Below are 27,605 nucleotides of genomic sequence, written 5' to 3' on the forward strand. Positions count from 1 at the left end.
CACTGCCACTCCCACATGGAAGAGCAGGCAGGATTAGCCAGCTCTATGCCCGCCCTAATCTGAGGACAAAAACCCACAATCACCTCCCACTGAGATACGGAGACAGAGAGATTCAATTTGATCTGCCCTCCTCGATCCAACAAGAGTGTCTTTTAAGGTTAAAATTACTACTGCTCACTCTACCATTGGTCAATGTGGATTCAGTCCTAAACGGTGTCCTTTTAATCCTCAGGACTGATCCCTTTTTTTCACAGTTTGGAACACCTACAGGCCGTGCTCTGTGGCAGCGCATGCTAATGGAAAAGAGTTTCAAGAGTGTGCAAGAACAGCTGAGGACGGTGGGAACATTTTTAGTTTTGCAGGTATTTGGTAACAAACCATATTAACGGACTGTCGGAAGATCATCAAAATTTAAGGGACATGAACATCTGAACATCTGAATGTTTCACTAAGAACCAAGAAGGTCAACATTGAACTGACACTTGAGGTAGAATCAAGAAGTTATTCACAGATATTAGGATTCATCCTCTGAGGACTATGAAAGTCTGTACTAAATTTCACATCAGTCCATTCGGTGGTGGACAGATTGACGTTGTTATCCACAGACCAGGATGCTTTGTGGTTTGCGATCGTCAGAAGTGAGTTTATCAGCCCTTTGCAATGCACTCATTTTCTGTGAGAACAGATGCCATTCTATCACTTTCATGTAGAGCTCTGCAGCGTGTGATGCATCACCACGAAAGGCTACCTGCTAAATGTGTTGTCAGTGTCTCATTATTGGAGAGAAGCTGCCTGTTTGTTTGCCCCAGGCCCAGTCGACTCTCCCTCTGTCTCTCTTCCTCTTTCTGTCTCTTACTCAGAGGTATCTGCCTCATTAACCACCATCAGCATTTTGTTTGCTGTGTGTGATTTGGATGTATTGGGAGTGAGGCGGGTGGTGGTGTGTGTGTGAGTGTGTGTGTGTGTGTGTGTGTGTGTATGCAGACAGCGCTCATTAGGCTGGAAAAACATTGACATTTTTGCCAGAATCCACATCATGTCTTCTCTTCCTTTATGTATCAAAAGGTTCCTCCAATCAACTCCCTGATGTGTGTGTGTGTGTGTGTGTGTGTGTGTGTGTGTGTGTGTGTGTGTGTGTGTGTGTGTATGTGTGTGTGTGGTTGGTTGTGTAGTGGGAGACAGATGTTTGCTGATTCAACATGTTTCTCAGCCCAGTTTAGCCAGCAAAAAACATGATGCCACACAGACGCTCATGGTGACAGCCCACTCTTAATTTTCTCCCCTTCTAATTTAAGCTCCTTCTCCTCTCAGTTTTTCTCTATGACTCCTTCTTCTCTCTCTCTCCCTCTCTCTCTCTCTCTGTCCTTGCTTTCTCACACACAAACCTACACTGTGTGTGATTACACCAGCAGCATTTCAGCTGGGCGTTCTTCTGGAGTTGTTTTCCTTGTTACAGGCACCTCAAAGTCTCAGCTTTCACAGAGGACACTTTCTTCTTCTGCCAAACCCCGACATGATAAATATAAAGCGCTTGAGGCTACATTGGACTCTGCCTACAGTTCAATATGTACTGTGCATTAAATATATTATAATGCAAACATTCTGGTGAAATAAAATTAAAGCCTGCAGAAATGGATGGGTTTTGGGATTTATTGCAATGCAATATGGCAGTCATTACAATATTTCCTCAGTGTTTCTATTTTACAATGTACAAACTAGATAAAAAAAAAGACCATAAATAAAATGCTTGATGTAGCTAATTTTTTTTTTTAGCATCAAACAAGAGACATATACAATCATACAGATGGACGACACTCTACTCTAAATGTCTACATCGACAGAAATAAATTTGTAACTTTGTACAATTTAAAATAAAAAAGGAACAATTTTAAAAAACAAGCAAATCATACAGTGTGTTAGAATGAACTTCCAGGATGAAACAGGTAAGAGCTTGTGACGATACATTCCGTTTGGCTTCTCTCGCTCTCTGTCTCGGCTAACTTTGCATATTCAGAATATTCCCAACATAACAGACATCTTGACAGCGGAGATTCCATGTTGTTCGCATTCACGCAACACACGCACAAACACGCATAACAAAACATATTTTATTCAAGTCAAGCCCAAAGCAGCGAAAGAAAAGTTGAAAGCCATTCTGCTTGATGCACAGCCTAACATATCAGCCTTCACAAAACAGATGATGAAATAATGAAAAATAGAGCTGGATAAGAGGATGAGGGCTCAGTCTGAGCTCGCAGTAGCTTAATGCTAGCTGTGGCCACGTCCAGGTTATGGTTTTCAGAAAACTCCATGGGATGGAAGTTCACAAAAGTGCTGCTTTTATTTCTCTCTGTCGGCCTCTCTTCGTTTCACTCTGTACTTTTACTTAATTCCACTCCTCGTTTTTCCACAGGTGAAAAGTCCCTCTAAAGTGCATGGATGAGGTAAATGAAAACTCTTCTCACAACAGCCTTGTATCTGTTCTCCGGCTCTCCGGCTCAGACTGGAACCATTGTGTGTTGCATGTGCTGCATTTGAGACAGCACTTCTTGCTGCACACTAGCCATTAGTATGTCCTGGTGTGATGGTGTGATTACTCCAAGTCTGTCCATCTCCCTGTGGGTGCAGAGACAAAGATGCATGTTCAAATACACAAAGCCACAGCACGCAGTATTCAAAGGATATAGCTGGGTGGGGCGTTTTCTTCTTTATTATCTCCAACTTCAGGAAAATTGGCAGACACGTTTGTCCAAGGGGGCTTAAGTTTTTCCCCCCAACACATAGCTAACAACAACTGTTCAACCACCAACCTGACAATTACTAGTCAACCCTGTCTATCAGCTGAGCTATAACCATTGTTATCGAGTTGTCTGTGGAGACACACCCTGATATAGTTTGTGCCTTTGTGACGTAGAACTCCATTGTCATCCCAAACCATTAAAACACATAAAAGAATAAAACAGCAAGGCAAAGGAACATTTACAAGAAACCACATCCCAGAACATGCTCAGTGACATGAAAATGCATCACAGTGAAGGGATTTGTCACTCATGCGCTGTTGTGATTCTGTTCTGTGATTTTGGATGACAACAGAGCTCTGTGACACAGAGGAATTAGTTACATCAAACAAAACCATTTAGTTGGATGAACTCACAGTTGGTTTGGGGATCTTGGGGGGAATTGTACAAAGAAAGTAAAAAGTTGAAACAAAGCTAAAGTTCTCCTTCAATTTAAGGAATATTAATAGAAACTCTCTCATATTACTCACAAAATGGGGCAATTAGAGTACACCAACATGTTTGTGTAATTACATAGTACAAGTGCTGTAAGGCATCTACTGACATCTTGACTAACTTTCAGTGTGCTTATTGGATTGTCAAACCTCCTTCCTGCAGCAATTAGCCAGCTATGCAGAGGTAAGAAAGTATGTAGAAGTTGTCTTCCAAGTTGTGTTTGTTCATTCATTTTTTCCTTATGCAAAGACACACCAAACACACTTTTATCTCTTGCTTGTATGTGTGCTACTGTAACACCACAAAATACAGTAAGTGTTAGCTTTCCTTTCTCCTGAGTCAGATTACGACCATGTTGAATAAAGCTGGCTCTCGTGCTTACTGTAATATATGGAAGAATTAATGCATGATTGCTGAGCAAAAGTGAACATGATTCTGTCTGTGCGGCTCATGATTTTGCACTAAGAAATGTGATGCATGGACGCCAAATTGTCTCTCACTTAAATCCATTTTCGCACAAAGGTGCACTTACTGGTGTGTGAGAGCCAGGAGGCTGTCAAGGCTGGTGTATCCTGCTGCTGTCAGAGTGTCTCTGTACCTCTCCAACCCAATGGACTGCAGCCAGACACACACCGACCACTCTGGCACACACACCTCCGGTACAACTGACACGCACACCTCTGAACCCACTCCTGACTCCAGCATAGTGCTTGTGGGCCTGTGAAAACAGAGAGACAGTGTGAGCAAGCTGGATGGTGGTGGCAAAAAACACTGATTTCACATGGCTGCATGTAAGCCTAATAATCTGGGTGAAATAATGTAGGTGTGAGTGTGAGTACAGTATGAATGCATTTATTTGACTATGTTAAAATGATATGTAAGTATTTCTATGCGCATTTATGCCTGCATTTACATTCAGAGTATTTACCTGTCCCCTCCTGTGCGGCGCAGTGTTCCAGGGTTACGGATGAGTTTATCCAGCATGTTGAGTATCTGGCTGAAGGTGGGTCTCTCTGCTCGCTCTCTCTCCCAGCAATCCAACATTAACTGGTGCAGAACCACAGGACAGTCCATGGGAGCAGGCAGACGGTAGCCCTCTTCAATCGCTTTAATCACCTAAACGAAGGACAAATGAGGAGGGTTTATATTTTTAAACAGGCTACATTCAAAGGTAAGAGCTTGCAGGGCTTAGAAACAGGGAGAGATGTCAGTTTTGGTGCCAATTCCATAATGTAGACTAACACTGTACAAGAAGTGATGGATGAAATGCGTCAACAGACATCACTCAAAATGCCACTTTGAAGTGCTGCCGCCATTTCAGTTTCACAAAGAAAGTAAAACCTTTTGCTGAGGATTTGTTGCTTTTTAGTTGTTTTCCATGATCTTTCCAGAGCTGTCTCACCACCATCTGCAATTTATTTAAATTTTTTGCAGCTGTGAGCAGCTCCTCTATTTCCTTTGTGTATTATACTATGGGACAGTACTGTTCATAGGTCTGAAACTGTGGGCCCCCCACTCAGACACAATTCAGACAACTCTCTTGTCAGAACAAATTATATTTCAATGTGAAAAAAGTTAATATTCATGGATTCTGGAGCTCCTATTATTATTCTTTGTCTTGCTCCTATTTGGGGGGGTGATTATGTTCTAAGGTTCCTATAATTTGAGGGCTTTGAGGGAATTAAACGCAAAGTATAATATTGGCATGGAGTCAGTTAGCTCTGGGATGCAATTTGAGCCCACATTTTACATTATATTTATTTACATTGTGTCAAATTATCACCAATAAAATATGCTGAGTTTGATATTAGCAGTTCATATTTGCAATGTACTCACAGATATTCAGCCAACTATCTGTGGATAAGTTTGACTGAACAAAATTTTTATTTATGGGCATTTATTCACAATGGACATGAAGTTATAAATAGTGACAGTCGGGCACTCAGGGTGCAGCTCAGCGTGTATTAATTTACTCTGGGAAAAAAAGAAAGTAAATAAGATGAATAAAGCGTCTAGAAAATGGCTCATCTGGAAAGTTTCAGACTATAACAGTGCTGCAGATGAAATCAATCATGTTTGAAAATTTCCATATGCCAGAATGACTCTTTGACCTACTTCATCTTAACGAGCTTTGATAGCAGTGTGATTGCAAATTTGCTCTGAAACAGGATTTTGTCTCTGATCTCAAAAACTGTTCAGAACAACTAAAGCTCCCCTAAATTTATGTAGTGTGTGCGTGACAGAGGGGTAGCTAGACAGCAAGTTCAAGTCATTTTTAATTAAGTCTAAATATATATCTTCAATAAAAGTCTTGTGAATGCTGAACAAAATCTCGGCTTGCTACCATTGCTGTGGACGATTTAAAGGGAAAATTTGGTCTTAATGGTGCAGAGGTCAAAGATGCTGGGTCACAATTCAGTGCATCAGTTTATTTTCCTCCAGAAGTGCTCTTTTAAAATACCCCCAAGAGGTGGTGCCTTTTACAATTATTTATCTATTAAATGGGATTAATTAAAGTTGGAAATAAAAGTTTATTTTAACTTGGATTTCTCACAGCACACAACTTTTGTTACTGATTTTGTTACTGATGATAATGTTGACTGATTGATTGATGTGATTGGTGGATTAACAGCTGTTTAGACAGGGAACTTGGCAAGAAGCTTAAATGTCATCCTCCGCACTTATGAATGATGTCACTTCCTTGCTAAAATGTGACAGACATGGTTTTAGCAGGGGGGACTAGTGAACACACAGACAGTTTTAAGAAAATCCCCCACTTTGACTGTATTATATAAACCATACACTTGGAAATGAAAATTGAGGCAAATCTTTTAGTTAATTACTCAAACTGTAAACATTCATTACATCTGAAAGAGCTACTTCCTGGTTCAGTTTGAACCACATGGCTTTACAAAGCAAAAGAAGTGGTTGCAATAAGATAATATCTTGAAATGGTGGGAATGGTGGTGGTGGGTAGTGGCTTGTGTTACCACTCATATTTCCAGTCAGTGCTAAAGCAATCCACAGTGTGGATCAAAGTCACTCATACCTTGAATTCATTCTGTAGCGATGAAGGTGAACCAGTATTTTGATTTGACATTTACCTTTAAATCTGCAGCGGCTTTCAGGAATGAGCTTTTGTCTTTGAGGCAAATCATAGGTTGGGCAATATAAAAATGACTCACATCCTGGTTGTTCATGTCCCAGTAGGGTCTTTCTCCATATGAAACCACCTCCCACATGACGATACCATAACTCCACACGTCGCTGGCCGTGGTGAACTTCCTGTAGGCTATGGCCTCTGGAGCCGTCCACCTGATGGGTATCTTCCCTCCAGGGGAAAGATATGTCCCAGTGGCCTCCTAAAATAGTCATTTTGGTTCAGTCAGTGATAAGAATTTGTTTAGTGATTCTTTTATCTGAATGGAAAAATTGCTTCCCTTTCCACAAAGTTTAGCTTCAAGATTTATTCACTGGTTGACGTCTATGAAAGCCTGCAATAAATATGCTTTCAAAGGCAGCTTTTAACTAAAAAGTACATGTAAACAGTCTGTAAATGTTCAAGTGGTGATCAAAAATAAATGTGGATAAATAAATGTGTAATTGCATGCATATGTTCACATCCAGTTTGTGCGTAGAAATTACTTGTGTGTGTGTGTGAATGTGTCTTACCCTTGTAGTGTAGGCAGCCTCTGGGTCATCCTCCAGAACCCGACTCAGGCCAAAATCAGACACCTTACACACCAGGTTGCTGTTGACCAGGATGTTCCGAGCTGCCAGGTCTCTGTGAACGTAGCTCATGTCTGACAGGTACTTCATACCTGAGGCGATGCCTCGCAGCATGCCAACCAGCTGGATCACTGTGAACTGGCCATCATGTTTCTGAAGAATTTAAATCATAGAGAGAGAGAAGAACAGGTTAACCCTGATGCCCACAACTAACTGAGCAGACATGCATGAGAGAATTATATTTGTGATTTGTTGCTTTTTTCAGTACACTGGAATAATGCTGCTCAAAACAACATTATGTTTGTTTCAGAGTAAAAATAGGATAATAAAACACACGTACCCGAAGGAAAGCATCCAGGGATCCATTTTCCATGTATTCTGTGATGATCATCAGTGGCTTACCTAAACAGGTCAAAATATTAGACTTAATTAGAATGAGCACATAACCCAAATGCTGCTGCCAAGAGTGTGCTGATTCCTTCAGCAACTCACATCTAGTGACGACACCCTCCAGCCTGATGATATTCGGATGGTCGAACTGTCCCATGATGGAGGCCTCAGACAGGAAGTCCCTCCTCTGTTTGTCTGAGTAACCCGCCTTCAGGCTCTTGATGGCCACATAGATCTCCCTCTTTCCCTGAACACGCAGCCGACCACTGCACACCTCCCCAAACTCTCCTACACACACAGAGCAAACAGCAGTGTCAGCGCCAAGTAAGCATGTGTGTGGAAGTTAAGTCCCTGTGTGTGTGTGTGTGTGTGTGATCACGAGTATCAGTGCCAGGCTTACCCATGCCAATAACTCTCTCAATGTGAATACTGTTAACGTCAATCTCCTTGGCAAACTCGTGGATGGCTTGATCGGGGTCTTCATAGGTGAACGGGTCCACATAGATTTTGACTCCTGCCGCAGTGGGGAGGCGAGAGAGGACAGGAAATGGGGGGAGGAGAAGGTGAGATGTAGAGGAGGATGATAAATATGAGTTGCATAACTGCTGTGTATGTTATGTAAATGTCTTTGGCAGTATGGGTGTAAGATGTGTGCAGGTGGATCGAAGAGAAGAAAACTGAGCATCCATCTATCGCTATTGTCTTTTTTTTAAGTACAGTGTGTGTGTGTGTGTGTGTGTGTGTATGGGTGTGCAGTACCTGGGTTAAGATGTTTTTCCTCCTCTGAGTCCTGCTTTGTTTTACTGTACTTGCTCCTCCTGCTGAGACAAAAGAAATGGGGGACATTTAACACAGAGACATAGAGAAGACATGGGGGCCTGTCAGCACCTGTAACCTTTTCATTTCTCACATATTTTTAACAGTTAACAGAACTCACAAAGGGACATATGTGCCACATTGTTTTTCCTTTGTTTATTTTATTTTTCACAGTAGCGCTGTGCATTTGTTGGGTTTTTAGGATTTGCTGCAATAGAAAGCAGTGACAATGAGAACAGAGAGCAACTGGCTGCAGGAAAGACACAGAGCGAGCAGATGAAAGCATTTAAGAGGGAGGAGGGGCGATACCTCAGGTAGCACAAGATAAAAGGTGTTTTCCATTAAACAAAGAAACTGTCAGAAACGCCTTTGTGTGCAAGCAGGTGTGTGTCTGTGTTTGTGGGCACTTGCACATGCGTGTGTTTGTGTGTGCGTGTGTGTGTGTGTGTGTGCGTGAATGCTAGTGGAAACTGACACACAAGCTGTGCTGCCGAAGAGACAGTAATGACAAGTCAGGGACAAAGGGATTATCACTGTCTCCACTCTAATCCCCTTTAAAAGCTCCAGGTAACACACACACACATTATTTAGACACACAATAGCAAGGGAGCTGTGTGTGTGCTATTCATGTGAATTGTGGCAGTTTACAAGCAGTAGTAGAGGCAGCACATGTAATCACATCAGTGATGCACTGATGAGAAACTTCAGGCCAACCAACAAGCCAATAGGTTTGTAGGCCTGCCCATATGGATGCTTGTGTGTGTGTTTGTGTGTGTGTGTGTGTGCACGTACCTGCGGCTAATGATGAAGACAGCTGCAGATATCAGCAGTAAAATTCCCACCCCACTGACAGACAGCAGCAGGAAGGCTGAGTTTACTCCTTCTCCAATCAAAGGGAAGGGATCTAACAGGGACACATGCAAAAGTCACCAATCACAAAGCTGTGAAGTGTGTCACAACAGAGTTTGCATTATCAAAAACTATCGATCATGATCATTAAAATACCTGAATTGGTGGAGAATTCAAAAGGAGCACTGAACTCTCCATATCCAGCCGCCGTGCGAGCGCGGACGTGGAACACATAAACAGTGAGGGGGTTGAGACCCGTGACATCGACGCTCCGAGAGAAGGTCCTAATTATACGGTAGGACCTCTCTTTCTGATCCTGATTAGATTGGACAAAAAAGAGGGGGCTCTTTTCAGCGCCTGACTGCAAATCCATCTCCACCAACAGTGAAATACAAACAACGTAGCAGCATATTGACATTCCAGAGCAGCCTGAGCTGTATTAACCTGTGGGTGCCTCACCTTTTCGTAGAACTTGACCTCGTATTCTAGGATGACCCCATTGGGTCGATCCGGCTGTTGCCACGCCAACGACAGACTGTGCCTGGTGACATCAGTGACTTGGATGGAGGACACCGGAGAGGGAGCTGAGAGGGAGAGAAAGATGGATGAAGATAATTCAGTGATGATAGAATATAATTTGTATTCCTTACACTCTGTGATACTGCTGATAAGATAACATCTGTAACAGTTTCACAGCTCTGCGTACAGCTCAGCAGGTATCTATAGTGTCTGTTTGTCAACAATCCCATTGACACAGTTTACCTGAGAACTGACCTAAATCTCATTCCTTCCTATTCTGCAAGGACACGCCTCATTCTCCACTTTCTTTCCTCTTACATCCTTCAGTTTTCCATCCCATTATGGCGTTTCTCCTCCTTTGTGACTGTTCATACGATATCGGGCCATATGGTGTTGCAGGTTGGACTTGACACATCCCAGACAGCTCTCATGCTGTGCACACACAGCTAAGTTATTTCCCCGGGGCACCTGGAACTAAGCAGGTGTGCCGTTTTCTAAATGCCACCGCAAAGACTTAAAGCAATGACAGTTGAGATGTAACAGTGTGCTAAAAAAAAAAAAAGCAAAAAAAAGCACAAGCTGAAAAACTAATGGGGAGCACGTGTGAGGAGTGCCACACACCAGCTGACACCTTCACAACTAAAATGAAACACGCCATAAAATCGGGGGGGATTTTTCAAACATTTTCGCAGTCAAGAACTGACACAGGGCAAATCCCACCCTGAGGTACCCTCACTCACACTGCTACGTGTCAACAATTTGCCATGTACTGTTGCAACTTACTACGTCGCATCTACTTACCCCTCAAATGGCTTTGTCTATTTGTATTTAAGTCAGTGATTTACATTTTCCCAGAATGCTTCCTGACATCCTCTTGAGAATGCCACTATAATTAATTCAGCTGTTGTTAAGTGTAGGAGGACAGAGTAATAACTATGGCAGCTATGACAGTGATAGTAAGTAGTTGAAAGAAAGCAAGAAAAGAGTCTTGTAGCTGTGTTTCATTGTGTTGATGCTGCTGTCAGTGTAGAAACTGGTCTCTCTGCCTGTTCTGTGAAGGATGTGTCCACGCATAATTGATCAATGCTAGTTTTATAGAATTATGTAAAGTTTTTCTGAAGTACATTTGCAATATATGGTCAAGTTAGACAGTATTACAATGTGTCCATCTCTTCTGTATTTCAAAAAATGGTACTAATCTATTTGCATGGTGCGTGTCAAAGTTAATGCAAATGTATAACAAATTTATTTAAATGCAGAACTGCTCTACAAATCTAATTTAGTCCAACACAAGGCTTATGTGGGTCATCGTCAAAAGCATTCTTAAGATGCATCAAAAATATATGTGGCAAAAGGCATTGTGGTGCTTTAGCATAAAAGCATATATAGCTACATAAGGAGCTTGTTCATATCATGCCTCCACAGTTTTGAACAATACTCACGGGGCCTTGCTTCCCTGTGGGCTCACATGCAGCAAACAGCAGTTTGCATTGTGCTGACCCACTTACAGACAACATCTATAAGGAGATTTTGTGTTGCTGCAACAGTCAATAATCTGACAAACATATTTTTCAGATTTCTTACCTGCTTGGTTGGTGGTGACTGTGACAGACACACTCTGGGCTGCTCCTGCACCACTGGCCTGGGAGACCCCGTTGCGTGCATGCACGATGAAGGTGTAGTGTGTGTGGGCCCTGAGCTCGCTCACCACCACCCTGGTGGTCTTCAGGCCAGTTTGGCTGGGAGAGAAGATTACATCGGAGCCACACTGCAGGCAGAGCTGAGAGCTGGAGCTTGAGCTGACTCTCGGGTAATCTCCAGGCAGTGGCCTGCCCTGGAAGACACCTCTCTCTGACTGGACTTCAGATCCCACAATCCCCTGGTCTGACTGCATCCCAAGGCCACTGTGCTGACCCTCACTGTGGGAGATGCTGTGATTCCTGGAGAAGGCTTTACTGCCAGTTTGACTGTGGATTCCTGTTTGACAGATGAGACACTCCAGACTGTAGCTGGTGTCACTTCGTCCTCCAAGCCGACGAGGGGGGGCCCACTCCAAGACCACCGATGTCTCATTCACCACGGAGATGAGCTGCTGTGGGGCTGACGGTGGCTCTGAGGGAGAGACAGGGACAGCCAAACTTACATTATATATTGCACATAATGGAAGATGAAGTATACAATCTGTATGGCAGAGGGGGGAGCTGCTGTGAGCTGTTGGCACGAGCTGAAATGCAGACATCTGGCATCAGACTCAAAACCATACTGTTCAGAGATGTTTTTGATGGGCTGGATGTTTTCTTCTGTGGTATTTCTTTTCTGTGTGTGTGCGCCTGAGAGACAGATTATGTGTGTGTGTGTTTTAATTTTTCCCAGGCCAAGAAAACCATGTGCCGTATATAGGCATAATTAAGTTTATGACACACAGACCAAGGTCTCTAAGTCTGTCACACAGGACCTACTCAGAGACTCGGAGAGAGAGAGAGAGAGAGAGGGATATATATATATATATATATATATATAGGGAGAAAGAGAGAGAGGAGGCATTTATTCACTTTTCAATGTCTTTAGTTATCATTCCCAGACAGGACATAGATGGTGGCTTAGTCATAAGTAATGGGATCATGAAGCACGGGTGGCATTCAGACAAGTTTGTGTCTCCCTCTGTTTGTGTGTGTGTGTGTGTGTGTGTGTGTGTGTGTGTGTGTGTTCTTACGGGTACAGGCCATGGACAGAGGGTCGCTGTCAGCCCGGAAGAATCCAGAGTGGCAGTCACAAACAGTCGCTCCGTCTCTGAGTGAGTGGCTGTATGGAGGACACTTAGAACATCCTGTATCTGAAGATTTTGCCTTGTAAAAGCCAACAGAGCAGGCTGCAGAGGGGACAGAGACAAAGAGACAGACAAGACATAAAAACTCTGCTTTAATGACAACGTTTCACCAAGAACGCCAACATGAGAACACCTCAATAAAATCCAGTCACACTAAAAGGCACCTCAAATAAGTAGTTACAACATGTTTCCTTGAACAGAACACAGTGCTTGTTTAAAGGTACTGTGTGGCGGGTTTGACCACTAAGGGCACTAAGGAGCAATGTTTCAATGTTTTGATGAACAGGTCACAATTTGACTTGTATTTCATGCTCAATTACCATGTGAACATGGTCAAATACACATGTTCTGAGAGAGAACTAGTAAGAAAAAAATTCACATTAATTAACTCTTCATTTTTTAAGTTAAACTGCTATTAAATTGATTTGTCAATTGCAGCAATTAAAGTCCACCCTGATGTGACCTGCAAGCAGTGCAGCCGGCACTGACTTCAGGCCAGCTGCCCCCTGACCCTTGATGCACTCTCTGTTGCCTTCTGTATTGACATCTCTGACAGGTCAGACAACAAGTTAATCAACACATGAACTGCATTTCAGACCGAAGATAAACAACTGTAAAGCAAAATCTAAAGGGAGAAATAGATATAGCGTGAAGGGGAGGGGCACTACGAATTCTTTTATCTTCTCTGATGAGCAAAGAAAAAAAAAAAACACCTAAAAGAACACTTACTGATGAGCTCCCACTCACACAGAAACCAGAAACACTAGAACTGAATACATCAAAACTCCACAGCGCCGGCAGCCCACACAAATATAATTGACATTTAAATATATGAAAGAGGAGAAACAGAGAACGAGAGAGGGTGAGAGAGAGACGGAGGGGGAGTGGAGGGAGAGAATCTTCTCTCTGTATACCAAGGAATTCATGCATTGACAGAGCAACAATACAATAAATGAGTACATAATTATACTGCTTGACATCCACTGGTGAAGCAAAAGAGATGGCAGAGCGTGGCTGGTTCGAGCCATTTTTTCTCCCTTTAATTCCAGAAGGAGATCCTTCGTTTGTTTCTGGTGCAATCAGTTTTTTTGAACACCTTCTTTTTCATCATCACACCCTATTCAATCTCCTTCCTCAATCCCACCATCCTTCCCGGTTCTCTCCATTTTTTTTTTCCAACCTTTTCACATTTCCAAGGGAGATGAAGACATCCCAGTGGGAGTGGATAGGAATGTGGGAATCGTGTGTGTGTGTCAGGGTGCTTTATGACACTCTCATCAGTAGATGAGAGGGAGGAAGTCTCCTCTGTAATCTACTCACACCGACCATCTTGCCCCATCTGCGTGAGCCTCCGCAGAGTTGCTCTTTCACACACTCATTTGCCCTCTCTTTCACATTTTTCACAACCTCCCTCATTCGCTCCCTGCGCACTTCCTCCTCGACCTCTACTTATCTGGCTTTGTGTCTCTGATAACTCTCTCACTCCCGCTCTATCTCTGTATATCCCTCTCCAATCCAAGTGTCAAACCGCCAGAAAGCTTTGAAGCCAGCGAGCAGCGTTTATGGCTAGACGCTGATACCAAGTCAAATGAGACCGCACACAAACATGTGGCTGAAAACTGTGCATTTGAAACCTGTAAATCCATAAAAACATTCACAGCTGATAAGGCTGGCTTTTTTTCTAGTGACTGATTCATCAAAATGTGGCAGCTGATATTACCAAAAACAAGATACAATACAGTTTTATCACTTCCCTGCTGTTGTGCACATTCCTTTGTTTTTAATCATCAGTGTAGGTCTGTAAGCCACAGATGGAAATGCGAGGCAACTGAATGGAGAAATATATGGAGAAAGAAACGTATTTGGCCTGCTAAGGACTTCAGGGTAGATTACATGGCTAAACAGGACACAGCCAGGGGGTAGAACACTGCCTTTGTCTCTGTCCCCCCAGTCCCCTATCCTTGTCTCCAACACGGAGGACAGAATGAAGGAGGAAGAGAAAGAAAAGAGCAAGTATTTGAAGCCATAAATGTCCTTCAGCACCCTCTCATGTCTCTGTTCTCTCTGTTGTCTTCAGCCTTTTGTGTCTTTTTTAGTGCTGGTTTCAACTCTGCATGTGTGTGTGTGTGTGTGTGTGTGTGTGTTGGTGGAAGGGTGGGGGTGTCAGTGGTGAGTGCTGCTGACCTGGAATAACAACTCATGAGGGTGTCATTAACCCAACATTAACCCTACGCTACCGAAGCCCGACCAGTAAACTGACAGGGAATGTAAACGCACACACACGCTCTGGTAAGATAAGGTTAAAGCTTGTTTAGATGTGTGATTATGAGCAGGTTCATGTTTCGCCTATTAGCAGCAGAGCGAATCGGCTGTAAAAAGCTGTTCGTCTGCCTCAGACAAGTGAGAGAAAGTGACAGAGAGTGTGAAGGATGGGTAAGGTTGACTGGGAGAAAAAAGACCAACAAGGAGCGAAAGATAAAGAGGTGAAGTGAGGGGAAAAAAGGGAGCGAGTGAAAAGGAGGGAGAAGAAGCAGAGGGGAAGGTGCCCTTTGATTACTATCAGCATTGTCTGCATTTGCATATGCATTCTTCCTCTACCTAAAATGCAAATGCAGCTCACTGCAAATCCAACTAAGAGCCTTGTCGGCACACTGTATGCTTGTGTGTGTGTGTGTGTGTGTGTGTGTATTCTCCTTGACCCCGTGTTATCTGTCATCATTCCTTGTTCTTTCTCAGCAGAGGGGTGTAGAAGGAGGAAGTACCCCCGACCGCTCGAGTCTGACACCTGTCTCTGTGATGGATGGAAAGAAGGAGGGACAGATTGATGGATGGATGGATGGATTGATAGACTGTTACACAAGAAGGCGGGACACTATTAATCAGAGAGGTCATGCCCTGTTAATTAAAAACCACAGAAATGCTGGAGATAAGCGCCGATTCTTATCTTTCCCCTACTGTATGTTTTCATTGAAAGGACAGCCAAACTCAGATTCCTACAGAGCTTGCAATCAAATTCATCTCGTATCTTACATGGGCACTCGCCTCTCACATCACTTTGAACACTTTCGCATTTAAAATCTTAGGAATGTGCTCAGTGAAAGCTGCAGCTTTAAATTTAAATATTCACAAAAAACTGGTTTAAAGAGAAATATGTGTGGATTTGTGTGTTTCTGCCCAAACATTAGCATGTGAAAGGGGCTCTACAACAATAACCCTCCTCCCCATCACACTCAGATCACCTCCCACCCCCACCCCCCACCAGCAGCAGCAGTAGCACCCCCATCCCCTGACCGGGGACTGGGGAGTAGAGTTAGGGAAGAGAAAGGAGGGATAATGAGAGAAAGACAGAGAGACAGAACAGGGAGAGCAGAGTGTGTTTCTGATGCCACGGAGCAACAGACAGACTGGTGGAGCTGGCAAACCTCCACTACAGTAAGAACAACCTGGGAGAAGAAGACAATAGTACACACACAGACACACACACACACACACACACACACATGTTGGGAAAATGCACACACTTTGATTGTGATGGTGGAATGCAAACCATTCCCCCCACCTGGGTTTGGCTTCCTTCAAACCATCACTTGTGCCATTCCTTTGCCTGCTTTGTCACCTGCCATACATGCACACACACACACACACACACACACACACACACACACACACACACACACACAAACACACCTCCTCCTTCTCTGTTTGCCCCACCACACTCTTCTCTAGGCATTCCCGGGAAGTGCTCCAAACTGTGAGTATATGGGAGGGTGGGCTTTGTCAGGCAGAAAATCAGAGATACAGTACACACACACACACACACACTAAATCAGCAATCCAACATGTCCAGAGTCCAGAAATGCGATGCAATAATTAGGCACTGAATGCAGCGATTACACTCTCTTTCTATCATCCGCTCACTCTTTCTTTCTGTCATCTCTCTTTCAGTGTGGCTGTCTTTCTCTCTTCTCCCTCTTTTCATCACTTTCATCCAAAATGCTCGATGCTGTCGACAAGACACTGCAGGTGCGTTGGGAAGAAGCACAAGCATGAAATGTTTTTGGACGCAGGGGAACACACAAAGACACACACACACACATGCAATCGTGTTTCCATCTCTTTTGGGGACATTACATAGACTTGCATTCATTTCCCGGAGGCTAAACAACCACCTAACCATAACAATAAACATTACTTGCCTAAACCTAATCTTTACCTTAACCTAACCATAACCTCAACGTCACCTTAAAGCAAATCTTCACCCTAATATTTAATGATTTATGTTGTGGGGACTTGCATTTTGTCCCCATAAGTAAGACAGGTCTTCACAATGTGAGATTTTTGTCCCCACAGCTACAGGAATGTGCGTCCACACACACACACACACACACATAGAGACATTCCAACTCTCCCAGGCAGTGAGCAGAATTGAGCAGAATCAGACGACAGTGAAGAAGGAGGCCAGTGGAGAGACAGTGAAACAAAAAGCAGAAGGCTCTTCTTTCATTCCGCCTCTCGGTCCGTTCACATTTCAGATTCTCTCTGTTGTTTCTCCTCTTTTCTCCCTCTTGTCTCTCCTCCCTTGTTTCCGATCCTCCCAGACGGATCGCAGCTGTCAAACTTTTGACGTCTTCATCTACCTCGGTCATGACCCTGCACTCTCAGCTAAACTCTGCGTGTGTGCGTGTGTGTGTGTGCGTGGCTGTCAGTCAGAGTTCCTGACGTCTTCATTAGGCTCAGTCATGACCTAGGTCTTAACCACAGTGTTAGAAAAGAAGGGGAGTTCCCTCTCTCTTGTGTCTTTCTACTAGTCCCCTTTGCAGCCGGTGGCAAACCCCCAGCGGGGGGAGGGGCAGCTCTGTATTGATGCCTTCTGCTGTCAGCGGCCTTCTTTCAACTCCCCCTCCCGTTCCTTCAACATCTAATCCCCTCTTCCTCTCAAGAACTTCTCGTCTCATCCTCTCCATCGTCATTACTCCATGTCAAGACTGAAAATAAACTTTTCACATTTCACCACTTTAGCAAAGTCTTCTCTTATTTAAGTTCGTTTCAGGAATTGGGAAATGCTAAATTACACAAGAAACAACAACATACAAAATAAAAAACAACAACAAAATATTTACACAGATGGTAAACACAGATGCACCACAACTCTATGATTCTCTATGAGCTAGTGTCTATAACAATTTTACTTTTGTTTTTTTACATTTTTTTACCCAAGAAAGTATGAACTTGGACTAACTAACTAAAATACTGTAAGTATTTCCCATATATGTACTTAAATATATATATACATATATATATATACTACCAAGGGTTAGTTATAGTTAGAAGATTATACCACGGTCACATCTACAAGTAAATACCTGCAGGAAAAGCCCATGGGAGAAGTTAGCTTTCATGTGTTTAACATTGTGAAAGGGTCTGTTTTTAACCTAAACCGTAAATAGTTTTGGTGCCTAAATTTGGCCAAGCAGTTTTATATATATATATATATATAATATATATATATATATATATATATATATATATATATATTATATATATATATATTATATAATATAACTAGTGCATGAACGTAACCAAGGAGTTTTGGTGCTGAAAGCTAACCAAACCACGCTAGCTTGCATGAATTTGTCACTCTTTACAGTAACTTCTGTCAGAAAGCTCTGAAGGCTAACTCCGCCAACTAGGAAGCCAGGAGAAGGTTAGCTTTTCTTAGCTTAGCATAAAGACCGGAAACAGGGAAACAACAAATCTGGTTCTGTTCAAAGGCAAGAACTCCCTTAATCTTTTCATTTCACTCTTGGCAAGAAAGCCAAGATATTTGGGGCATAAAGTGGGCATACAGGACTTTTTCTTCTCCATTGTTCAGTATGAACCCACCCGTAATCACAGGTGTCTCTGTCCAAGCTCTTCTCACTCAGTTGCTATCTATGTATGCCTTACACTCAGTAAGTGAAGGCACGTGAGTCTGGATGATCCAGTGATGGGAGATGAGACAGGTTATCTAAATCAGCTCTCAAATCTATTAGCCTTTTCCCTCCACCCCAGTTGTCCCCCACCCTCCCGTCTCTGTGAATTTCAACTTAAAATGGGAGAAGAGTTAAGGCGTCTATCCAATACTGCAGGGTCAGAGTTTTTCGCTGAGCAGCATTCGGTATTCATCCAGACTTTGATGGATTTCCACTGAGGCAGCTGAGCCCAGCCAACAACACTGACAGGAAGCAAGAGTGGGAAGACAGACAAGAGAGCAGCAGATAGATAGATGGCACTTCACATCTGCTGGCGGTTCAACAGAGTCAAGGGTCTCTCCTAAATCTAGTTGAGGAGGAACATCTTTCAGGCCTCAGGGACCACCCTGCAAACCTCCTCCTTCTTTCAGATCGAACAAACAAGCGAGCAGGGTGGAGGTTTTAGAGAACATTTGTCACATAGAAAATTTTGGCTACTGCTCTTATTACAAAAAGAAAAAAAGGCAAGTTTTTTTTTTCCTATTTATCGCCAACTGGCACCAACTGCATCCCCCTCTTTATGCCCATTTCTCCGTCTTTCTCTCTCTCTGCATCTCTTCTTTTCTCTTTGAATTATGAGTCTGTTTGTTATACAATTAGGCTGCTGGGATAGGGTTCATAAATAAAACTCAGAGAGCAGATCAGTGAGTCGTTCTCCTTTTTCTCTATTGGTCCACGTCCATCTGCGTGTGTGTGTATGTGTGAGTGAACATGTTGTGTGTCTGTTGCATATGTGACTGAATAGGGGGAGTGAAGCCATGTTGTAAATGTGTCTCCACCATGTCTGTTGTCCCCCGTTCACCCCACTTTCTCACACAAACACGCACATTTAGTAGGCCCTCACTATCACAACAGTCACTTCCAAACATTACACGTCATCCACGCCACATGTATGTTGGTGAGAGGTGTGAACAGCTTGCATATTTGTTACCGTAAAGTTCAGGCCAGATTTGTAAGTGATAGAAAGACATTTTTGTCCAGATGGCTGTTGTTATGTCAGCACACCTCACACTGAGACCTGTGAGCTTAACTGATACTGCAGAACTTTAAAAAACTGTTTACATCTTGGATTTATTAAAAGATACTGATTAAACTGAGGATACTTTTCCAAAGTTTTACAGCATGATGATATATTCACACAGTAATTACTTTTCAAAACAAGCTGAAAGCACAGACTCTACAACAGAATGCCTTCCAGATTTTTGACTGAAATTGTATTGTTTTATTATGTCTTAAAATCAGCACGGATGAATATTTTAAAGGAATAGTTTGATATCTCGGGAAATACCTTTATTTGCTTTGTTATAGATGAGAAGATAGAAGAATACCACTCTCATGACTGTCTGTTACGCAGACAGGAGACAGTTAGCTTGTCTTAGCGTAGAGTCTGGACACTGGGGGAAGCAGCTAGTCTAGCTCTGTCCAGAGGTAACACAATCTGCCTACCAGCACAACTAAAGCTCTCCAATTAGCACATTACATCTTTTTTGTTCAGTCCATACAAAACCGCAGTGTAGAATTGGCACATTATTGGTTGTGCAAAGGAGTCTCAGACTCTTTCTTGAGCGAATGGAGTAACTCTCAGGAGTCATGTCATCACTGTGAGGTTGCCAGGCAACCAGTGGAGCTTCCATAAGATATGTGTTAATTAGTGAGCTTTAGAGGTGCTGAAAGGTAGATTTTTGTTTTTGTGGTTCTTTGGACAGAACCAGGCTAGCTTTTCCCCCCCATTTCAAGTCTTTGTGCTAAGCTAAGCTCTTAGTTAGTTTATACTGAGCAGACAGATATGACAGTGATATCAGTCTCATCTAAGCTAACACGTGGTGAGTGAGTACTGAGTTTGTGCTGTTGTCAAAAAATTACATCTAACACCAAAAATCCAAACGCTAATTCTCTACAAATATGTTTGATTTTCATATGCAGAAAAATGTAAAAATATGAATATACATAAGAAATTTATGAGATTCATTCACTATATTTCTGGAAAACAAACAGCCCAACCGGCTCATTTGATGTAGTGCTGTGTAACATACCGCATGGTTGAATTCATGTCGCTATCCTCTTTCATTAAGAGCACAAAACAAATCTAAACAAGATCCTTAAAAGTAATTGAAACAATCCGCAGAATAATCAGACAGGTGCTAATTACTACACAAAGCGCATCTCTGTCCCTGTTTTCCATCATTCCTGAATAGCTTGTTAATTGGAGCACTAATGACTGGTTCTTATAGAGACAAGGGACTCAGAAGTGGCAACAAAAGAAGAACAGAGAGTTTATAGCCTGAGTCCAACACAAATGAGTCAGATCATCACAAAAACATTTTATGATACAACAGCTCTGTTGAATTTGGCATCACTTACCTTTACATGTGCCACTTTTCTCTTGATATCCTGGGTTACAGAGACATCCACCAATAGGAACCAACCACTCCCCATCAGCACCGCAGTACATTTTAGGCTCCTCTCGCTCTTCTGATTGGTTGACACAAGAGCCCCTGACCTCCACTAATGAAGACGTATCAGCTCCGGTAACGGTGTCTGGAAAAGTTGCCAGGTTGCGGACGGTGAGCGGGCAGGTTTTGTAGAAAACTCTGACAGAGACCAAAGCGATGCAGGCGCCGACATCCTGAAAGGCCAGGTAGAAACCCTTTCGGGTTGTGACCCTTACATCTCGCACCTCGGTGTTCAGCTTCATGATGCGGTCACCAACATCCACCTGGACGGAAAGTCAATGGAGGTACATTAATGAAATGTGCAGTAAACTGTGTCAGCCCTTAATTTAATTTGCTTTTTCAACCTTAAGCGGGAGTTGCTATTGAACCATGGCTGATCTTCACATTTTCAGCATTTGGCTCTCATCCAGATCGACTTCTATTGCTTGCAAAGGTAAAATAAGCTGCAATGCCTACAATGCAAAAAGGCTTAAGTAATTTTAGTAAAGACTAAGCAAAAGCACCCTGCCAACATACCTGGGACCTCAGAATGGACAATCAAGATAAAAGTGCTTGTGAAACAAATAATTAAAAAAAAAACTCAGCTACGACGGCGGGGGGGGGGGGGTATTTTCAAGATAAGAGCAAATTAAAGTGAGCAGAGGAGGGAGGATATAAAACTCAAAGCCTGACTCCATCATTTAGTGTTACCTGAGTGAAGCTCTCGTCTGCTGCCACAGTGTCCACCTTCATGAAGCTGCTTTCTTTGATGTAGCTCTCTCTGTCTTCGTTTGATTCGTGGTAGTACAGATTGAATGTCTCCTACAAGACAGAAGGGGCAGAAAAAGATCAGACTGAGGCGCTTGTTTATTTTCATCAGTGTTCATCTTTCCTCTTAATGTGAAAAGTCAAAGGGGGGGGGCTATGTGTGCTTGAATAACCAGCAGCTGTTATATATAACAAAGCTCCTTTACCAGCAGTATATCCATGAACTAATAAAAAAGTAAAAGTTGTAATGTAAAGTAGTCACAATGACCATTACGCCCTGTCAAGACATGGTAAGCATGTTTCTTGTACCTTGCAGGTGCCAGTGACCCCTGGCAGGCTATTACAGTCTCTCAGGGTGAACTTGACTTCAACGTAGACCCGCTGAGCGCCAGATCGAGGAATCCAGTCTGTCCTCAGCCAGTTGTTTTGATTGGGCTCTAAGACATTGCACACCTGGTATGTTCTGATGGGGATGTTTTTCTCATCCATAATACTCACCTCTTCCCACTGCAAACAACAAACACACAGTTGTATTAATACACCTATGAGGGCATCCACTGATTACATTTGTTCAGCTCTTTAACAACAAACATAACACTACTTAACATTACAGGTCCTCACTTTACATTATGTACCATAAATATTTAGATTGTTTTCTTATTTTTCTGGAATACACTGGTTTCAAGTCATGAAAACAGTATCAAAATCAATTTGTAGATACTTAAAACATCATTACAAGAGACGCACCATCAGAGTGATCATTAGTCAGTGAAGATAAATTGTCAAAGTTTTGAAACTGTTGTGGGGTAAAGCAGTTAGGCGCAGGTCAAAACTTTCTTATTCAATAAACTTTGACATCTAAAATGTAATAATCTAATGACTCTCATGAGAGTCAGATGTCAGAGTTTCTGACATCTGAAACATGAGCATCAGATGTCAGAGTTTCTGAGAAGCGCTTGAATGCACCAACAAGTAAGAGTTTTCAGAACATTCCCTGATGGCAGCTGCAAATGATGATGCAATATTGACAACAAATAAATGAGGCTGAATGTTTACTGTGATGATTACAGGAAGATTAAAGTCTCTGGACATTTATTTTCATACTGTACAGACATGACACCCATGGAAAAAGTTTAAGTCTAAACTCAACTAAACCCTTTAGCATTAACACTGACATAATGACCCCAAAAAAACATGCTCACTGTTGAGAACCTGTCTTGTGTTCTCTCCACTTGAGGGCATTTTTCATAAATACAGAATAGCCCAATTCAGATCCATTTCACACGCTGGGTCACCTCTCCCCTAACTCACTGCTGTCATTTGAAAGCTCACAGGCTAACATTCATTCTTGCATCAATATTCTGCAGTGGACAGTGGTTCAGATTTGTTGCAACTCCAAGGTTTTTACAGGCACATTTCCATACAAGTGAAGCAGACTCAACCTTCACTGCGTCATCCATCTCAATAGAGCCGACTATTTGCCTTGTACTGTGACCCTTCAAATGACCGCTGAGCCTCCCAACTCCAAATTGGCTTTTTATTGCCACTGAATAATAATGTGCTCTGGTGAGAGCTGTATACACACTAAATGTGCCATGTCGAAAGAGAGAGAAAGACGGGGAGAGTGAGAGAATGCGTGTGTGTTGAGGGGGGGTGTTGAGTGTGTGTCTAATTGAGCCTGATCGATATGCCATCAGAGCTGATCTTATTATCCAGTGTTGACTTACAGATATATTGATTAATGAATATTGGTGTTGTCAGATGTATAAAAAGAAACTGCATTGCTGTAAATGTATCACAGTCTTTTTCAGATACATGTACTTTAAACCTTTCTTGATTCGTGTTCATTATCTATGTTTCGTATTGATTTTAGTTTGGTTTTTTTAGTATCTTTTTAAAATTGTTTTCAATTTCCAGTGAGGTTTACTGCTCTGAATGTACCGTCTTGCTGCCATTGGTTGACAAATCTTTATCATTATCAAATAGCAACACTGGTTTCAGCCTCAAAAAATCAAAAAACATAATCTTTTATTTAATCTTAGTCTTTATTCTCTAACTGTGCACTCATCAATGTACAGTATGTTGATAAAAGAGCATGTGCGCATGAGAGCGAGCATCAGCACGTGGTCACATCTTTGTGTGTTGTTGGATGTTATACATGTGTGTGTGTGTCTTTGCAGGATATGTGTGTATTGAATGAGAGCTGTAAAAAGCTGTCATAGGGTATGATGCCTCCTTGTCTAGTCTCTTTTGGAGTCTTTGTCAGCAGACAGAAATCACAGCTGTCAGAGGAAAAGAGCTTTGCACTTGCCACAACTATACAGAGATGGTGCTTTGTGTGTGTGTGTGTGTGTGTGTGTGTGTGTGTGGAGCTGTTGCAGAAGGTGGGGGGTGCCTGTAATCAAAAGCTCAGTGCGTGCAGACCAGGACCCCGTCAATCAAGCAGCATGTGAGAGAATGAGAGCATGGTGACTGAAGAAATGAGTCAAGTTCACCAATAACTCTTAAACCAACAAAGAGGTGTGTGTGTGAGCGAGAAAAAAAAGGATGCAAAAGGAAGAAAGAAAGAAAGAAAGGACATATAGATGGCAGATCACAATGTACCAACAAAAAGCACAAAGAGATGACAGGATATGATATAAAATAGATATTTCCAGCATTTATTCTGGCAACCGCATGGTAGTAAAAATCCCTTAAAAATCACACCCACTACCAAGCTGGTTTTTCTCGTGTGCCAAATACAGTGCCAGCAATCTCATATTAGCACTTAGGCTTGGTGAACAACAGCACATTTCAAAATCTGTGGGATGGTTCTTTACAGTTTCCAGACCAAGTGTGTGAGTGAGAGATAGAGTGAGTGTTTTCTAAAGGGAGAACAGGTTGTAAACAGCATATAACAACAACAACAACAAAAAGAAAAAAAACAAGAAAGAAAGAAAAAAGAAAAGAAGAAGCAGCTCCCACTCACCCCTCCCTCTGAAGGGCTGGCTGCCCATTTCAGCTCTCCTGGCACTGTCCTGGTATCCAGCAGGGTCACTAAAATGCACACATGCAGGTGGTTTAAGGGTAAACAGCCTACAATTCCTCAATAAACTAAATAGTGTTAAATAAGATCTTTAGGAGTGAGGAATGAGTTACATTTTTTGCATTTTGCATTGTGACCACTGCACAAACAGTGAATGAGCAGGACATTTATCTCATTCAGTTTGCTTCAGTATGGAGCTACATCTAATAGCATCTGTCATTTCCATTACATAATGTCAAATAACGAGTTTATGCAGCCACAAATTTCATTATTGATTAAATGCAACCACATTTATGCATAAAAAAAATAAAAGTACGAGTGTCGAGTTTTAACTATTTATGTATACAAGACAAGTCTTCCACACCAAACTGTATGCTACAGTGATTCCATAACGTGGAAACATCCAAGAAACAAAGGATTTCTGTGACAGCACTAGACAGACAGCAAAACTCCTTGGGGGCAGAACTCCACGAGAAACCAGGAGAAATAACAACAGCGAAAATGTCCCCAAAATCGAACTTTTAGGCTGTTTAAGTTTGCATGTTCTGCTCTTTACCATCCTAGGACGCGCACGGGGCGCACGCAGCGGTGTCTCCCAGCGTGCAGGAGCGGAATGCGCCGACGATTCCCTCCGTACTCACCTTCGTTGGGTGGATAAACCCTCGTCCTGGAACTCGAGACTAGCGTTATTATCCAGATGAACGTAGGAAATATTCGCTGTACACTTGCAGCCATGTGTGCCGCCGCGTCAACGCGTGTGTGTGATCCGCTGGCTCTGCGCGCTGCCTGATGCGGCTCCATCCCGGTGGGAAAAGTGTGTGTGAATGAACCCAAGTGTAAAAGCGAGTTGGATGCAGCAGCGGATACCGGGGCGGTCTCTCGCACTCAGATGCTTCCCTTAATGGTAATTCAAATGACATGAGCTAAATGACATACAGTCGTGTGGTCCGTACCAGCGTCAGTCTCTGCAGTGTATTTACCTATAAAAGACAAATGAACAAGGACTCCACCGACATGGATTTTGGAAGGAAATGATATAATTTAGTAGGCTCATTTGTAGGCTCTGGGGGTTAAAATAGGGGATCCTAAGAAGTAACAGCACACTTTCCTACTGATGAACAGAATGTGGGATAATAAACTTGAATTAGCAAGATAATGGTGACATTTCTCCGTATTTTTCTGGGAGACACTCCGTGATCTCCTCATCAACCGCAGGTCGGACCAATCAGGGCCCCACTGTGACTCTAAGATAAATAACAGAAAATAAAGTTCACAAATGCACAACTCTTTGAAATAGACGGTGTTGCACGTCAGAAGTGACATTTAGCAATGATAACCCTGAAGGGGTTCCAGCAGGCATGGGGTCGATAAACGTCACATCATCACGTTTTTTTCATCGCCACAGCCTGTCGCATGAATAGCAAAACATAAATTTAATGGTAAAAGGCTTAAAAGCCCGTATTTGGTTGCCTTCATGGTAACTGATGTTGTTGGAGGGTCTTTGTCCTGAAGAGCTTAACACCAAAACGTGTGACTGCAGCGCCACCTGTTGATGAATGCCAGGGAAAGGAGGAGAAAACCAATGAATGATGAGGGATCTTCCATAGAAGTCTGCTGGATATTTTAGATGAGCATAAGTAGCATCAGTCATTCCCAGGCCCATCTGTCTGCTACACTTTTATCATTTTCATCTAGAAATCCCCATAAGTAAGGGCACAATAAAGAAACAGGAGTAGATTCATTCTTCAATGGTGAGGCAAAAGGCACCAGACTACGGCCTTGTGTACAAGCAAACAAAGAGCAGGCTCATGACCCGTCCTCCTACGCTTTCCCTGTCTCAAACACTATGGTGAACAATCAATCTCGATGGAGGCGCAGCTTGAAAAAGAAAATACTTTCATTTATATTGATCCACCAATGGGGTGTTCCCCTGTCTGCTGTACATTGTAAGAACAAAAGGCGAAACAGAGATGTGCTCCATTTTAGTTAGTGCTTATTTAACATGTACAAAGGCAAGGTCTCATAACCTCTGTTTAAACTGATCAACAAAGAGCACCACATCACAAGTGTTTGGCTGATTTCAAGGAGAGTGCTTTAAACAGGACTATATAAGTGTGTCCGCCTGCATTTGCATGTATGTGCTTGTGCGAGTCTCCGTCTCGGCTGGTCTCCATCTCGCTTTGTGTCTTCACAGTTGCTACGCCGAAACCATCTCGATCCCCTGTAAGGCATCATAATGGACCCAGGAAGAGCATCTGGTGCTTTGAGACGCCAAAAGCGATCTCTCCGCTTCGACCTGCCACTCTTCCCCCTTCCACCATAATACCGTTTTCATGTTTCATTCTCCCCCAGCTCCACGATAGAGTGCGCAATCACAAAGGTCCAATTAGCCAAGAGGGGATCACGATTTCGCCGGGGGACCGATGGGCCAATCGCATTGGGCGGCGTAGGGCGAGGGCCTATGGGGCAGCAGTGCAGGTGGGTGGGACATGGCTCTAGGGCGGAGGTGACAGTGACATGGATGGAGAACGCTCCGTTGTTTCTGGTCATTTGTGTCACCTAAGTTTTGATTGATGACCGTCGGGATGTTTTTCCCACTCTCCCTTGAGATTCCCAGCTCTCTGGAGGGGGTTTCCACCATGGACCCCCAGCTTCAAACCCCTACTTTAAGTTTGGCCCTTGTCCCAGCACCACACACACACACACACACACACACACACACACACACACACACACTTACTTTTTGTTCCATTTGGGGCCCCAGATGGCTGCTGCCCACACATCTGTATTGTGAACCACTTAAATATAGGCTTGGGTCTGATTTTAGTTGTATGTGCACACATGTGAACCTGCCTACGTGCATACGGTCTCTCCAAGTGTCTAATACTGATCAAGAGAATGGAAAGGACAGAAAGAAATCCAGCAAAGTGCATGGGAAGTAGCCTAATGTAAATGCGTGCCTGTGTGCGGGAGTGTAAAGAGAAAAGCCCGAGGGACGGTAGGTGT

General features: G+C 42.9%; 1 protein-coding gene across 4 annotated transcripts; it reads right to left on the reverse strand.

The window, feature by feature from the left end:
* Positions 1-1,642: 1,642 nt before the first annotated feature.
* Positions 1,643-26,103, reverse strand: LOC124069836 (ephrin type-A receptor 4-like). 4 transcript variants are annotated; one of them, XM_046409311.1, is made up of 19 exons: positions 25,241-26,101; positions 24,543-24,610; positions 21,884-22,081; positions 21,518-21,628; positions 20,736-21,090; positions 12,250-12,405; positions 11,121-11,648; positions 9,477-9,601; positions 9,174-9,333; positions 8,961-9,072; positions 8,112-8,173; positions 7,753-7,866; positions 7,455-7,640; positions 7,303-7,364; positions 6,906-7,115; positions 6,419-6,595; positions 4,162-4,349; positions 3,766-3,951; positions 1,643-2,616 (listed from the first exon to the last, which is right to left on the reverse strand). In XM_046409311.1, exons 1-19 carry the CDS (start codon positions 25,398-25,400, stop codon positions 2,499-2,501), a joined length of 3,276 nt encoding a protein of 1,091 aa, XP_046265267.1. In that variant the 5' UTR covers positions 25,401-26,101; the 3' UTR covers positions 1,643-2,498. The 4 variants fall into 4 exon arrangements, with proteins under 4 accessions (XP_046265267.1, XP_046265268.1, XP_046265266.1 ...); XM_046409312.1 differs by having other exon boundaries at positions 8,112-8,170; positions 25,241-26,100; XM_046409310.1 differs by having other exon boundaries at positions 7,303-7,640; positions 8,112-8,170; positions 25,241-26,103.
* Positions 26,104-27,605: the final 1,502 nt, after the last annotated feature.

This window comes from Scatophagus argus, chromosome 13 (assembly GCF_020382885.2).
Source record: "Scatophagus argus isolate fScaArg1 chromosome 13, fScaArg1.pri, whole genome shotgun sequence".
Lineage (NCBI taxonomy): Eukaryota > Metazoa > Chordata > Actinopteri > Scatophagidae > Scatophagus > Scatophagus argus.